The 15,985-nt window shown below is 39.5% G+C and overlaps 2 protein-coding genes across 3 annotated transcripts in view; one reads left to right on the top strand and one right to left on the bottom strand.

The window, feature by feature from the left end:
* LOC138004092 (uncharacterized) overlaps positions 1–15,985 on the top strand; it is an 888,878-nt gene that overhangs the window by 694,879 nt on the left and 178,014 nt on the right. The window lies entirely within an intron of this gene.
* Positions 1–15,985, bottom strand: part of LOC138004135 (uncharacterized) — a 51,098-nt gene that overhangs the window by 30,660 nt on the left and 4,453 nt on the right. Inside the window, exons 1-3 of one of the 2 annotated variants that reach the window (XM_068850566.1) lie at positions 1,743–1,849; positions 1,031–1,153; positions 318–440 (exon numbers count right to left, since the gene is read on the bottom strand). Coding sequence is in view for 1 of the 2 variants with exons in the window: in XM_068850567.1 (XP_068706668.1) it covers positions 15,045–15,167 (123 nt within the window). In the remaining variant the exon portion in view is untranslated. Of the gene's footprint in view, positions 1–317; positions 441–1,030; positions 1,154–1,742; positions 1,850–15,044; positions 15,168–15,985 lie in introns of those variants that run through there. The other variant, XM_068850567.1, reaches the window with a different exon arrangement.

Raw genomic sequence — 15,985 nt, 5'->3', positions numbered from 1 at the left:
AAGACGCAGCTGAGAGAGTCCACTTTCGATTTGTTTATTGTACCGCAACTCTCTTTAATTGCCTTGACTCTAATCTAATGCTTAAGTAACGAAATTTTACAATTGTACGTTCATTGTGCAGAGTTTGAGACACCGAAATAGTTCCTGGAACTAACCAAGTAGGTTTGAAATGTGAGTAGAAGGAATAGAGATGCAAAATAATTGTTTTAGATAAGAAGTATTATTTCACTGATGAAAATATAGGTGAACTCTGACGTGGGGATAAACATGGAGATGGAGACTAAACTAAGGTATCATATCAACGAGGATAATCTTACCAGTACATGTTATTCCATCGCCTGTGTATCCAGCGTCACATGAGCACAAATAAGATCCTTGATTATTTTTGCATTTGGCTTTGGCATGACAGGGCGTAGGAGATGAGTTGCATTCGTTGAGGTCTGTCAGAGAGATACAACATCATCAAATAGGAACAAAGGGAGATGCTTTTTCTTTCATTATTTTCTGCATATAAGTGACAATATTTTCTTTTTCCAGTAGAGCCGAATTAATTGTTTCTTTCATCTGCAACTCGTACTTAAAATAGATACCCGCGGTGCTCGTATAATCCTTGAAACCAAATATTGTGGTAAAAAAAACAAACCAAACGTAGTTCACCGTTGTCTGTACTCTTATCCACAACGATATTCGTCATCAAAATGTTGTGGACTCACCAGACGCAGCTAAGAGAGTCCACTTTCGATTTGTTTATAGTAGTGCAATTCTCTTTAATTGCCTTGACTTTAATGTAATGCTTAAGTAACGACATGTTACAATTTTAGGTTCATTGCGCAGAGTTTCAGACACCGAAATAGTTCCTGGAACTAACCAAGTAGGTTTGAAATATGAGTAGAAGGAATAGAAATGCAAAATAATTGTTTTAGATAAGAAGTATTCTTTCACTAATGAAAATATAGGTGAACTCTGACGTGGAGATAATGATGAAGATGGAGACTGAACTAAGGTATCATATCATCAAGGATAATCTTACCAGTACATGTTATTCCATCGCCTGTGTATCCAGCGTCACATGAGCACAAATAAGATCCTTGATTATTTTTGCATTTGGCTTTGGCATGACAGGGCGTAGGAGATGAGTTGCATTCGTTGAGGTCTGTCAGAGAGATACAACATCATCAAATAGGTACAAGGGGAGATCCTTTTTCTTTCATTATTTTCTGCATATAAGTGACAATATTTTCTTTTTCCAGTAGAGCCGAAGTAATTGTTTCTTTCATCTGCAACTCGTACTTAAAATAGATACCCGCGCTGCTCGTATAATCCTTGAAACCAAATATTGTGGTAAAAAAACAAACCAAACGTAGTTCACCGTTGTCTGTACTCTTATCCACAACGATATTCGTCATCAAAATGTTGTGGACTCACCAGACGCAGCTAAGAGAGTCCACTTTCGATTTGTTTATAGTAGTGCAATTCTCTTTAATTGCCTTGACTTTAATGTAATGCTTAAGTAACGAAATGTTACAATTTTAGGTTCATTGCGCAGAGTTTCAGACACCGAAATAGTTCCTGGAGCTAACCAAGTAGGTTTGAAATGTGAGTAGAAGGAATAGAGATGCAAAATAATTGTTTTAGATAAGAAGTATTATTTCACTAATGAAAATATAGGTGAACTCTGACTTGGGGATAAAGGTGGAGATGGAGACTGAACTAAGGTATCATATCAACAAGGACAATCTTACCAGTACATGTTTTTCCATCGCCTGTGTATCCAGCGTCACATGAGCACAAATAAGATCCTTGATTATTTGTGCATTTGGCTTTGGAATGACAGGGCGTAGGAGATGAGTTGCATTCGTTAAGGTCTGTCAGAGAGATACGACATCATCAAATAGGTACAAGGGGAGATGCTTTTTCTTCCATTATTTTCTGCATATAAGTGACAATATTTTTTTTTCCAGTAGAGCCGAAGTAATTGTTTCTTTCATCTGCAACTCGTACTTAAAATAGATACACGAGCTGCTTGTATAATCCTTGAAACCAAATATTGTGGTAAAAAAATAAATCAAACGTGGTTCAGCGTTGTCTTTACCTTTATCCACAACGATATTCGTCATCAAAATGTTGTGGACTCACAAGACGCATCTAAGAGAGTCCACTTTCGATTTGTTTATTGTAGTGCAATTCTCTTTAATTGCCTTGACTCTAATCTAATGCTTAAGTAACGAAATTTTTAACACAATTGTAGGTTCATTGTGCAGAGTTTGAGACACCAAAACAGTTCCTGGAGCTAACCAAGTAGGTTTGAAATGTGAGTAGAAGGAATAGAGATGCAAAATAATTGTTTTAGATAAGAAGTATTATTTCACTAATGAAAATATAGGTGAACTCTGACTTGGGGATAAAGGTGGAGATGGAGACTGAACTAAGGTATCATATCAACAAGGACAATCTTACCAGTACATGTTTTTCCATCGCCTGTGTATCCAGCGTCACATGAGCACAAATAAGATCCTTGATTATTTGTGCATTTGGCTTTGGAATGACAGGGCGTAGGAGATGAGTTGCATTCGTTGAGGTCTGTCAGAGAGATACAACATCATCAAATAGGTACAAAGGGAGATGCTGTTTCTTTCATTCTTTTCTGCATATAAGTGACAATATTTTCTTTTTCCAGTGGAGCCGAAGTAATTCTTTCTTTTATATGCAACTCGTACTTAAAATAGATACACGAGCTGCTCGTATAATCCTTGAAACCAAATATTGTGGTAAAAAAACAAACCAAACGTGGTTCAGCGTTGTCTGTACTCTTATCCACAACGATATTCGTCATCAAAATGTTGTGGAATCACAAGATGCAGCTAAGAGAATCGACTTTCGATTTGTTTATAGTAGTGCAATTCTCTTTAATTGCCTTGACTTTAATCTAATGCTTAAGTAACGAAATGTTACAATTTTAGGTTCATTGTGCAGAGTTTCAGACCCCGAAATAGTTCCTGGAACTAACCAAGTAGGTTTGAAATATGAGTAGAAGGAATAGAAATGCAAAATAATTGTTTTAGATAAAAAAGTATTATTTCACTAATGAAAATATAGGTGAACTCTGACGTGGAGATAATGATGGAGATGTAGACTGAACTGAGGTATCATATCATCATGGATAATCTTACCAGTACATGCTTTTCCATCGCCTGTGTATCCAGCGTCACATGAGCACAAATAAGATCCTTGATTATTTTTGCATTTGGCTTTGGAATGACAGGGCGTAGGAGATGAGTTGCATTCGTTGAGGTCTGTCAGAGAGATACAACATCATCAAATAGGTACAAGGGGAGATCCTTTTTCTTTCATTATTTTCTGCATATAAGTGACAATATTTTCTTTTTCCAGTAGAGCCGAAGTAATTGTTTCTTTCATCTGCAACTCGTACTTAAAATAGATACCCGCGCTGCTCGTAAAATCCTTGAAACCAAATATTGTGGTAAAAAAACAAACCAAACGTAGTTCACCGTTGTCTGTACTCTTATCCACAACGATATTCGTCATCAAAATGTTGTGGACTCACCAGACGCAGCTAAGAGAGTCCACTTTCGATTTGTTTATAGTAGTGCAATTCTCTTTAATTGCCTTGACTTTAATGTAATGCTTAAGTAACGAAATGTTACAATTTTAGGTTCATTGCGCAGAGTTTCAGACACCGAAATAGTTCCTGGAGCTAACCAAGTAGGTTTGAAATGTGAGTAGAAGGAATAGAGATGCAAAATAATTGTTTTAGATAAGAAGTATTATTTCACTAATGAAAATATAGGTGAACTCTGACTTGGGGATAAAGGTGGAGATGGAGACTGAACTAAGGTATCATATCAACAAGGACAATCTTACCAGTACATGTTTTTCCATCGCCTGTGTATCCAGCGTCACATGAGCACAAATAAGATCCTTGATTATTTGTGCATTTGGCTTTGGAATGACAGGGCGTAGGAGATGAGTTGCATTCGTTGAGGTCTGTCAGAGAGATACAACATCATCAAATAGGTACAAAGGGAGATGCTGTTTCTTTCATTATTTTCTGCTTATAGGTGACAATATTTCCGCAATATTTTCTTTTCCCAGTAGAGCCGAAGTATTTCTTCCTTTTATTTACAACTCGTACTTAAAGTAGATACACGCACCGCTCGTATAATCCTTGAAACCAAATACACTCTTTGTAAAAATAACCTCCATAATACGGATCCTCTATAAAACGGACAACGGACACTAAATCTTGGCCCCAAAGAGAAAATTCATATAGGTTTAAACTCTGTATTCCTTACACTCCAATGATGACAGTTCTTATTTAACACGATTTCCTGTTTGTCCAAGGACACATTAAAGTGTAATCAATTGTCTCATTGTTCATACGATAACAATATCATTCGTTTCAATCAGTAACAATTGTATATCGACATGTCATTGCCATTTATCATCAAGATTTCTTATTCTTTGAAGATTCTCCAGTCGTTGCTTTCCTTTTTCTATCTCTTTTCCTCTGGAAATCTTCACTTGAAAGACTGTCTTTACGGACAGCTGAGTTTTCTGTAAGGTCCAAGCACTTCTCCAAATGCTTTTCGAGTTTGTGCGGTCTGGGGAAAATATATTCAAATGGGATCTCCATGGCTAATCCTCCGCCCCGATTAACTGCCTTCCCACATACGTTGACAACTCCATTGCTCCCTGGCTTTACAAGAAAATGTCTTATAAGTACCAAGCCCTCTTTCGTATTGATCAACATCAAAGGCTTGTGCCCTACAACTCGGCTATCCTTGAATACGCTGACTGCATTTGTGTCTTTCGGGTTCTCAGGTTCTGGTTGAAGTTGTAGACTTTCTCCGTTGTGAGGAGTCCACCACCCCTTGCAGACATGAAACCCTCTTAATTAACCATGATAGAACGCTTAATGACCGGAGTGCCAGCCATATCTCGTTGAATGGTTTTCAGGCGAAAAACTAAAGGAAAGCCACTGAGGTGTTTAATACTTGAAATGCAAAAACTATCCTTCCGTTGTCTCCGTTCCGCTAATTGTAATTGTGGTACCGATGGTTTCTGACTGGTTCCCAAAATTTAAAAGCGTGAATCGAAATTAGCCCTTCAACGAAACATGATTACAGAATGACTTTCCTCACTTCAGTGTCGCGAATGATATGCAATGACGAAACGTAAAGAATTGACTTTGCCGCAAGGAAAGGTAGAAGTAATATATATTAAAAACAAAAATCCAGCGACAGCACTGTGACCAATTGCAGATAAGTTTCAATGTGGTAAAACGCAGATCCAATCCATCCCTGTGATCAACAAAACCTGCTCGATAAATTCACGGCTTGTGGAAATGCGGCCAGCAAGAGAGCTAGAACATGCAGTTTTCAAGACATCGACTTGGCAATGTTGGAGTGGTTCAGAAAGGCTAGAAGTAAGAACATTGAATTTCCTCTTTCGGGACCAATTTTGCAGCAGAAAGCCTGAGCCATAGCCGCTCAAATGGGCATGGAGCAAACGTTTAAAGCTTCAAATGGATGGCTAGAGAAATTCAAGATCCGATACAACATTAAGGGAATGACTGTCAGCGGTGAATCGGGAGAAGTACGCGAGTCTTGGGAAGAGCGGTTACCAGTAATATCTGCAGGTTACAGCCCCCACGACAGGAACATTCTACCTTGCGTTACCAAAAAAGGCCCTCTCTGGACCAGCAAAGCAGTGCAGAGGTGGCAAACAATCCAAGGAGAGGATTACATGTGCGTTCTTTGTAAATACCGCAGGGGGTAAAGAGAAACCGATAATATTCGGAAAGTCAGCAAATCCCCGTTGTTTTAAAAGCATCAAAGATCTTTCGAACCTTCCATGCACTTACGTTCATCAAAAAAAAGACTTGGATGGATTTCGATATTCTGAACCAAGTCTTGACAAAACTGAATCGGAGGTGTCTGCGTGGAAGTCGAAGTGTCCTCTTGCTACTCAATAATGCACCTTGTCACCCAAACGACATGAAAGGCAAATATCCGAACATTAATTGTGTATTTTCCGCCGAATTACACCTCGAGGCTCCAGCCTTTAGATTTGGGGATTATTCAATCCTTCATGGAAAGTACGCAAAGCTGATGTTGATTCACGTGATCAGCCTAATTGATGACTGTGAAACAGCTGGAGATGTGTGCAAGTCTGTAAACGTACTACATGCCATCAGATGGGAAGCCTTAGAGCCATCCACTATAATTGTTTTCCTAATGCTGGAGTGCTAGACAAAGAGAGAAATGTAGTTGAAGCTGTAGAACCGCCTGATGACGAGGACCCATTTGCAGACCTGGAAGATGAGGTTTCTCAGGTTGAGATGTTACTTAACGAGTCATGTGGTGACACTGCTGTGTCAGCACACGAAGCTATTACAAACGAAAGTCTTCTTCCAGTCTGTCAAGAGTTAGGTGAAAACTGGGAGGAAAGGTTCCTATCTAGTCTGTCATCAGACTCAATGGTAACAATGAAGGTGCAGGCAGTAACGATGAAGAGATCTTGGAGCTGGATGATCTTCAAGCGCTAGAGCCGCTAAGAGTGAAGTCATATAGTGAGGCTTCCTCAGAACTTAACCATGTTTCTGATTTTTCTTACTGCATAAGGTGAATGAAATTTGGCTGATGAGTTATGCAAGATTATTTCAAAAGCTCAGTCGTTGTTCGTCAAAAAAACGACTGGCGAATGCTGTTCAGAAGAACATTACAGACTTCTCTAACACAATATGAATCAATAAGAAAAAAGAACTTTCATTAAATACCCTACTGTATGTTGGTGTCCGCTGCACTTGTTACTGTTCCGAAACTGTATTATAGTTTGCCATATGTTTTTGGAATTGTACAGCTTGTATGGTAATGATTTGTACTGTCCATTAAACAATTTAAATGCACCTCAAAGACCTGTTTGGGTCAGTTTTAACTTAAAGAACGCTTAATACCATCAATGGAGCCTTTAAAGTGACGTAATATTCTTGACCTCTAGACCTCTCTAATAGGGACACTTGGCTCTGTCCCTTCGGTGTCCGTATTAGAAAGGTTCGACTGTATTGTGGTTAAAAAAAAAAATCAAACGTGGTTCAGCGTTGTCTGTACTCTTATCGACAACGATATTCGTCATCAAAATGTTGTGGACTCACGAGGCGCAGCTGAGAGAGTCCACTTTCGATTTTTTTATTGTACCGCAACTCTCTTTAATCGCCTTGACCCTAATCTTAAGCAGCTGGCTTTTCAATCATTTAATCATTCAAGCATAAACTACGTTTTCTACAAATGTTAATCATCTTAAAGAATAATGTGCTATGACGTACAGTAGTTTCCTTGTAAGTTTATATTTTCCTTTTATATACACCAAGCAACAGGATTTGTCTTTGGAAAGTGGCCAAAAGTGGTCCTGACAGCTATTTGGACCCCCTTACCACTACAGGTTTTTCCATACCCAGTGTATCCAGCTTTACATGAAAACACATTTTGCATTTTGCGTAGACGTGACAGGGTGAAGGAGATGAACTGCATTCGTTAAAATCTTCAACAAAAATATGATGTCATTTAGAAGAGCAGCATTTGATCATTTGCTTTCAAGTTTTCACCAGAAATATGAACTTTACATATCCCCACCAACGCTGTTTTAATATCCTGGTCTTAACTTCCTTACCCTTACTACTACCTACTAGTTAGGACGCTTGCCCGCCTTGAGATCCATAGATCCCAGGTTACAAAACCGCTCTCCTGTACGTCTCGTTACATTTTATCCTGGTAGTCCCTGCCTCAACTTTTGAACTGCACTTGTAAATAACTAAATGCTTTGCCTCCGGCCAGTTGGGATTCTTGACAGTTTTGCTGTTCTGTTCTGTTATTTTGTTGCTTGGATTACATGGGCCCTGAAACTTCCCTACGAGGAGTAGTCAATTAAGTACGTATGTACCTCAAAAGGGGTGAAAGCTAGATAAAGTTTTAAATTGGTGTTAAAATAGCAAGACCCAAAAGCAATTAAATTCTTTCCCGGTACCAGCTGAGATGCTTGAAACAAGGCTACATGCCCCAAGACGAATTCCTAACTAAAGCTGTCATCGTTATTGATGACAGCGCCTATAACCCAGCATTTAAGGTGATTCCTGCGCATGTGGTGTGTTAATATTTATAAATTGGTCAAATGTGTAAGTCGATCATACACGCTGGGACAGTTCTCAAAAAACGTGAGACAAGTTTTGACTAATGACCCATAACTCTTTTCGAATAAGCGCGCGCATTCCGAGAACGTGGAAAATTTTGTTGTTTCGATCTATAATAATCGAAATAGACAGGTTCGATGGTGTTTTACTCTTAAATGAGGACGGTGACCTACATTTATTATTGCATAATTTTGGTGTACAAATTATCCCCCTGCATTAAATTAAAAAATATATATATCGGAAAAAAAAAAAAAAAAGAGAAAAACGTACAAAGGGCCCCTTACCTAGGGATGTAAATTACTATCTTGAAAACAAAAAACCGAGAAGCGTTTTGAGTCGACAAGGTTTTAAGTTGAGTGATTTTCCATAAGCTATATAAGGCAGTGTTCCATATGCTCTCGACTTTCTTCCTATCCGATTCTTTTCAAGTGTTACTATAAAAATCCTCTCAATTATTACCTCAAGATGTGCCCTGAGCCGATGAAATAACGCGCGTGTTTAGGGCGCGTTCGATTGACTGTCTTCTGGAATTGCGTAGAAATATTTCGTTTTTATGAAGATTCACATGAAGGAATAAACGCTCGGAGATATAATGGTATTAGGCTTGCAAACAGACTTCGTTAGGACGGATTCTATTTATCAAGAAAACTCATTTAATTAAAAAAAAAATAAAGACAGTGTACAGTCTCTGCAGAGTAAGAGAAACCCTGATACAACTCCCAACACAACCCCCTCCCCCTCACTGTTCAAGAGTAGACGATCCCAAATAAAGCCCACCATTCTACTTCCAGCCCCCAGACAAGTCGAGGTTTAAATTCAAACACAAGGGCTGCATTAAATGTCTTAAAAAATATGGTAGTTATGATACGTGACCAGCCTGCATACCAAATCATGAACGTACTGCAGTAAAACAGGCCAATTCCAGAGAGTGCAGGACTCAAACAAGTGGACGAAATTGTTCAAATCCGAGGCTAAAGAGGCCATACCATCCACTTACAGTTGGGCAACGAAGAGAACACGGCCCACGATTAAGCCGGCGATGACGACTCAGACCTAATTACAGTAGTCCTCGACACCATCACAACTTCGCGGTGAAAGTTCAGTTAGCTTAGCGTTAGCCGTTATCCCAATCGTAAATGTAAATGTACATGTAAATATGAAATGAAATATTGATAGGACCCACTGGTAACTCGGAGAAATCCGAGCCCCAGATGGGACTCGAACCCACGACCCTCCGTGATCTAGTCGGCTGCTCTAAGAACTGAGTAACTGAAGACTCTATGACGAGCAACATTTCATTTCATATGTGTATAAGATTTTCACGTTTGCTCGCATGGGTGGTTGGTTGGCCGCATCTCAGATATGCTTTAAGATGACTTGCGCGATACAAGGTATGAGCTATACTGTCAGTCGTTGTTTGACTCTGTAGCTGCGTGATGCATTTCGAGTCAAAGACTCACATTTCACCAGCGCTCCCCATAGAGTCTCCAGTAGCTCTGTGCTTAAAGCATCCGACTAGATCACGGAGGGTCGTGAGTTCGAACCCCATCTGGGGCGCGGATTTTTCCGAGTTCCCAGTGGGTTCTGCCAACATTTCATTTCATATGTATAAATCATTCTTACATTCGTAAATGTAAATGTAGAAGTTTATGTGCGCTTAGTTGACCGCTCCCTACAAGGGCTTTTCAGGATCGACAGGCTCAACGAGATAGGACCAATTGCATGTTGGTGCGCCCTTGGCCTCCGCCATACAATCCATGTGTGAGCTCAGAGCACCGCAAACCCAGCGAGATGTGATTGACTGGGAGTTGACTTTGAGGAGGGAGGAAAACGGAGTACCCGGAGAGAGACCTGAGGAGTGAGGTTGAGATCGACTGAAACTCAGCCTACATACGTCCCTAGGCCAGAGTTTAAATTTTGTCACAGAGGTGGGAGTCACGATCGATGAGCACTACACAACCCTGATTCCCCGAAAGATCATTAATTACCACCGTCTGAATTTATGATAAACACAATATCTAAATGAGGGTAGATGAAGGTGCAGACACGTGTGTTTTAACTACAGATGATCTGCCGACTTGGCTTTTCTCTTGAAATAAAACCCTGCAATGCTGTCCTAAAGGGCTGCAGAGGAGCCTCCACCAGCAACTTTGACGCTATCGTTCTCAAAGTCACCCTTCTAGCAGAGCCTTTCTTTTGCTTGCTCGATTTTGGCGTTCTCGAGAAAGGCTCTGCTTAAATCGAGTAAGATCTTTATTGAATATGCGCTGCATGTTGCCAGGATACAGTCTCGAACCCAAGCCTAATATGCCAGATCTCGCCGCCATCTTGGCTTTTCATGGTACAGCGGGCTCAATTATAACCATCGGTTTTGTCACTAAACGGACGCTCGCACCGGTAAAAACCGGTTTGACGAGAGAAAACAAGATTGACTAGTCCAGAAGTTCGGGCTGCTGCGGCTTCAAAGAGTTGACGCGATTCGGGCAGAGCCTACTTTTCTTCTCCTCAGAAAAGAAAAAGACAAAAGGAGGCTCTGCTCGCAGGGTGTCTCAAAGTAACCTTAAAAGACAACTCAGGCCCCGGGTCACCCATCTATGATCGGTTGCCAGATTGCACAAGAATTCGGTATCATCACTATACACAACCAGGAGCTCTCAAGTACCCAAACACCACACGAGGAAAAAACATCCCCCCAACTTGCAAGCCTGGTACAGCCCGCATCCATAGGCCTAGAAGAATACGAAGACCAGATTGGCAGTTTCCCAAGTGTTTAATACCTCATAGAGCTGATATAAAACCCCAAGATAAGTGCTCTCTATTCCGGTAAATTACCGATAAATATTCTTACTTTACACAAAGCCGATTTGGACAAGATTCTCGCAGAAGACATTATGACAGAGGTAACTGGGCCTACCGATTGGGTCAACACCATTGTTCGCAATATCAGAGAAACATCAAACGGGAAAAAGAAGGCCAGGCTATGCTTGGACCCTAAGAAATTAAATTGGTACATTCGGTGTGAGCATCGCTGCAGCCACAGTACCGACGAGATCCATCCCCAACATCATGAGATTTTTTTTCTCAGTTTTTAACTTGGTACTTGCACAGCGAACTCGCTCACGCGTCTCGCATGTTATAAGTGCTCGTTCAATGCGCCCTTCGGGCGATACAGGTTCAAATGTCTCCTCTTTGGCATAATAGTGCCCCAAGATGTCTCCCATCAACAAATGGATGACATTAATAGTAACATTCCTAAGGCTGGTTTTCTTTTCGGTTCCAGAGAGGAAGGCGTTCTTAGACAAGATTTTCTTAGACATGCTGACAACGTGAGCGTCAACTCCGCCATGTCAGTAATATCCATATAACAAAGTGTCACATTTTGCGGTCATACACAAGCAAAGAAAGGCATCCACCTGCAGTTGACAAGCTTGAATCAATTAGAAAAATATCTGCACCAGCTAACACTAAGGAACTCTTATACATCCTTGGGCTACTTACCTATCTAGACCGTTTCCATCAAGATTGCTGAGTGCCAGACTCGCAAAGGAAAATGCCCACTTTAAGTAGGAAGAAAACCAGCAGGGCAGAGCTCTATCTATTCCCAATACAAAGTGGATTGGGAGTCCGGCTGCACTAGATTGGTAAAAGAGATAAGGAGAATTCGGTAGCCATGGCATCAAGATGGTTAACTGACAAGAGTTCAGATACTCAGAGATGCAATGCCTGGCTCTACATAACTTTGTGTCTTCAAGTACTAGTGGTAGAATTGCCCTAGAAATAGCCGATCATTTGCCAGTCTTTACTCTTTCGTATGACCCTACGCTAAGTCCCTTCCCCAATAAAATTGAAATTAGAGATTTTAAAAGGTTCGATAACATTGCTTTTCAAAAAGCATTGAGGAATGCTAATTGGACAACAGTATACAAGAGCTATGATGTAAACGAAAGCTTAACTAGATTCCTTCATACTTTCAATAGCATTAGCAATGCACATGCACCGCTTAAATCGTTTAATATAAAAAAATAAGTCCGACAAGCCCTGGATGACGAAAGGATTGAGGAAATCAATCAAAGTTCGTAACGAGCTCTATAAAATATTGTTGCCAACTCAAAATATTTATTATCATAAGCAATGTAAAATTTATCAAAACAGGATTGTCTCAATTGATACCTACGAACCTTACACTACGATAGTGTACTTAAGGACTCCGCAAAAACAAAAACAAAAAAGTGTGATAATGTTAACCTTATAACCAATAAAAAGCGGCCATCCTGGAACATTGACAATCTGAAAGTTAAGGATAAAGATCTCCGGCATCCATCTTCAATATCAAATGCTATTAACAGGTACTTCTGCAATGTTCCGACTGAACTAGCATCGAAATTGCCTAAAGCGGATCGCCACTACTCAACCTATATGAAGAGGAAAAAATCAACATTTCGCTTGGCTCAAGTAAATGAAACCTAGGTTTATCTACTATTAGAAAGTATTGACACAAAGAAATTTTTTAGCTATGATAACGTACATCCGCTCTTATTATCTTCTGCTGCACTTGAAATATCTCGACCGCTGACACATATCATAAATTTGTCACTTAAACATGGCATATTTCCTGAAACTTGAAAATTGCCAAAGTTATACCAATCGTTAAACAAGGCTCTCGTTCTTCATGCAATAATTATCGTCCCATATCAGTCCTTTCAGCACTAAGTAAAATTTTTGAAAGATGCATTCTTAACAAATTATCATTTTATCTCACCTATGAAGATATTTTGGTACCAAATCATTATGGCTTTTGATCTGGCATGACCACAGTTGACTGGTGGTAGACCTTATAGATGAGATAACAAAAGCCCTTGACCAAGGAAATCATGCTATTTCCATATTTCTAGACCTAAGTAAAGCATTCGATACGGTCAACCATTATATCCTATTATCACAACTTAACGTTTATGTTTGTTAATATTGCGTTGAATCTGACTTACTAGAAATAAACTCAGGAGTACCCCAAGGGTCGATCTTAGGTCCGGTTATTTTTCTTGTTTATATAAAAAGATATTATTAATGCACCTCACTACTATTGCATAAGAATATTTGCCGATGATACTTCGCTGACTGTGACTGGTAAGGACCCAGATTCATTGCTACAGTTAATTATTCCGAATTGCCAGCAATTTATGAATGGCTTTGTTCTAACATATTAACTCTGAATTTGAGTAAAACAAAATACCTAGTTTTCCAACCGAGACAAAATGTTAATTCTAACGTACACCCTCCTCTAAAAATTGCGGACCAATACCTTGAGCAGTCGTACAACATTAAATACTTAGGATTAGTTATTGATTGCTCTTTATCTTGGCATGATCACATTGAACATATTAGTAGTAAAATCAGCAAAAGTGAAATATCATCGCAAAACTGAAACGAAATCTAACAAAGCAGTCTTTGATTAGTATCTACTACGCACTTGTCTACCCCTATTTAAACTAGGGCTGCATTCTGTGGGGTAATAATTACGAAGCTCCAGTATCACAATTGGCAAAGCTGCAAAACCAAGCTGTAAGAGTTATTAATGATGTTCCACTTCGAGATCATACTACGCCTCATTATGTAAACCTTGGCCTAACTGAGCTCCCTGACATTGTTAAGCTAAATACCTGCCAACTGATTTATGATCACTTGGTAGATAAAAAGCCATCTAATTTCACGTCGGCCTTGGTATCTGAGCAATATAATTATGATACAAGAAGTGCATCCCTGCAACACCTAAATCCTAGTAGCTTTAGAATAAATATAAGAAAATTCTGCCCAACAGTTATAGGATGTTATTATTGGAATGATAATCCCTTATCTATACGTGAAAAGAGAACTAAAAAATCGTTCAAAAGACCACTTTTCAACTATTATCTTGCTCAGTATTAATCATCGCCACGCCGAAAAATAAATGAAAAATAAACAAATAAGCATTTGGTCTTTAGAAGTTCCAGTCGTATATAGTAGGAAGACACACCATATTTGAAACCGACAATGCACTCGCCGAAGCTCCTGCTCGTCTGCCAAGCTTGCTGTTTTTCTTGCTCTCATTACGACATCGAAGTCAAATACCGGCGCACAGTTAGTATCCCTGTCGCTGATGCAGAGTCACGGGTGTTCGTGAAAAGAGAATGACATATATATCTCTAGCAATGGCCAGGCCCGATCACAGTACACATTCTCTGACCAACATTTTTCCAGAAACCCCCAAAAGAAGGGCCAACAAGACAACAGTTAATCAGCAGGCACATGCGGGCCAACCAGATACAACCCCATCCGCAAAACCCGCATGCAACAATCGCAGAGGGATCTGATAGCACTCTAGTCCCCAAGCCAGTATGGCAAAATCCTGCAGAGATGCCGAGGGCACCGCAGTTGAAGATTATGGAAGCACTTACTTCCAATCATGAAGCAATACCACACTGTTACTGCACAATTGTACATAGCGTTATATAATTGCCGGTTACTTATTAAAATGGCGTTTATTTTGGATTTGGTTCCGAATGTACACCCGCGTATTTTTGTGCGGGAAGAGGAAAGTTGGTTACATTTGCTAATATTTCCTTCTAAGAAGTTCCTTCTAGGTATTTCACGTGAAACCAATTTACACTTCATTAATAACAAATGACGTTTATTAGTGAATGTACGAAAGGACTTGTGTAACAGCAGCCTTAGATCATCCCCAAACAACAATTGTAACAATCATTTTAACTTAAGCCGGAGTATCGTGAAAACTGCTTGTCGACCTGGCTGCTCTGTGACTGGTTATGTGAACTGTAATCTAGTATTTTCTTCTGGAGTTTACCTTTGCATGTTTTTCCATCACCAGCGTATCCCAGCTTGCACGCGCAATGATAAGAGCCAAAGATATTGCTGCATAATGCGTTTACATGACAAACGGAAAGGGAAGCGCTGCATTCATCAAAATCTAAAAATGAATTTAAAAAAAATCAACTTTAAGAGACTTTGTAAACTTCACTAATAATTCATAAGGGTGACTGCCTAGAAAAACGCACTATTCAGGTCAGATATATAGGTGTGTAAATCCAGATAAAGTTCAACTGTCTGAAAGCACTGGGAGGGATTAAATAGGTAGCGGGAAAAGGCTGGGGTTGATAAATTGTAAATTAGTTGAATTATTAATATGATTAACTTTTATAAAATCTCTAACTCGCGTAATTAGTATGCTTAACTTTAATGAAGACGAGGCTGTAAAATTATATAATGTTCATTAATCAATCACAAGCTTGAAATTTCAATCACAACTATTACGTAACAATTTACTTGTCTTTTGCGTGATTTGTTAAGAAAGTATAATGCATCCTCTCCTCCCGTCTAAGGTAAACGACAGTTAATCGCACAAACTAACAAATGAAACGAATTGGGCCGCTAACGCTCTCCATTTTGCTTGGCCTCTTCACAAACGAAATTGCTCAACCAAACGTTTAGCGTATTTGGCGACAAGTGATCTACTGAAAAGGTCAGATCTTGAGCATTTTCGCATTTGAGATCGGCCACTCCAACAACTGCTAACATTGCATTTTATTTTGCCATCGCTGCTGCCATTACTCGAAGACTTTTCTACCCCATTTAGTGTTGTATTGTGTTCCTTTCGAAGAGGCTCCCACACTAGACTGGTTTCTTCTTCTTTACTCTTTGGAGACCGAAAACGAGCAGCCATGTTTCTACTACAAAAGCTTTATGTAAATGATTTGCTAAATTCAATGCTAAGTATTTCCAAACTCC

This window comes from Montipora foliosa, chromosome 5, assembly GCF_036669935.1.
Source record: "Montipora foliosa isolate CH-2021 chromosome 5, ASM3666993v2, whole genome shotgun sequence".
NCBI lineage: Eukaryota > Metazoa > Cnidaria > Anthozoa > Scleractinia > Acroporidae > Montipora > Montipora foliosa.
Note: the sequence above shows the minus strand (reverse complement) of the source record. Positions and strands in the feature narration are given on the sequence as shown.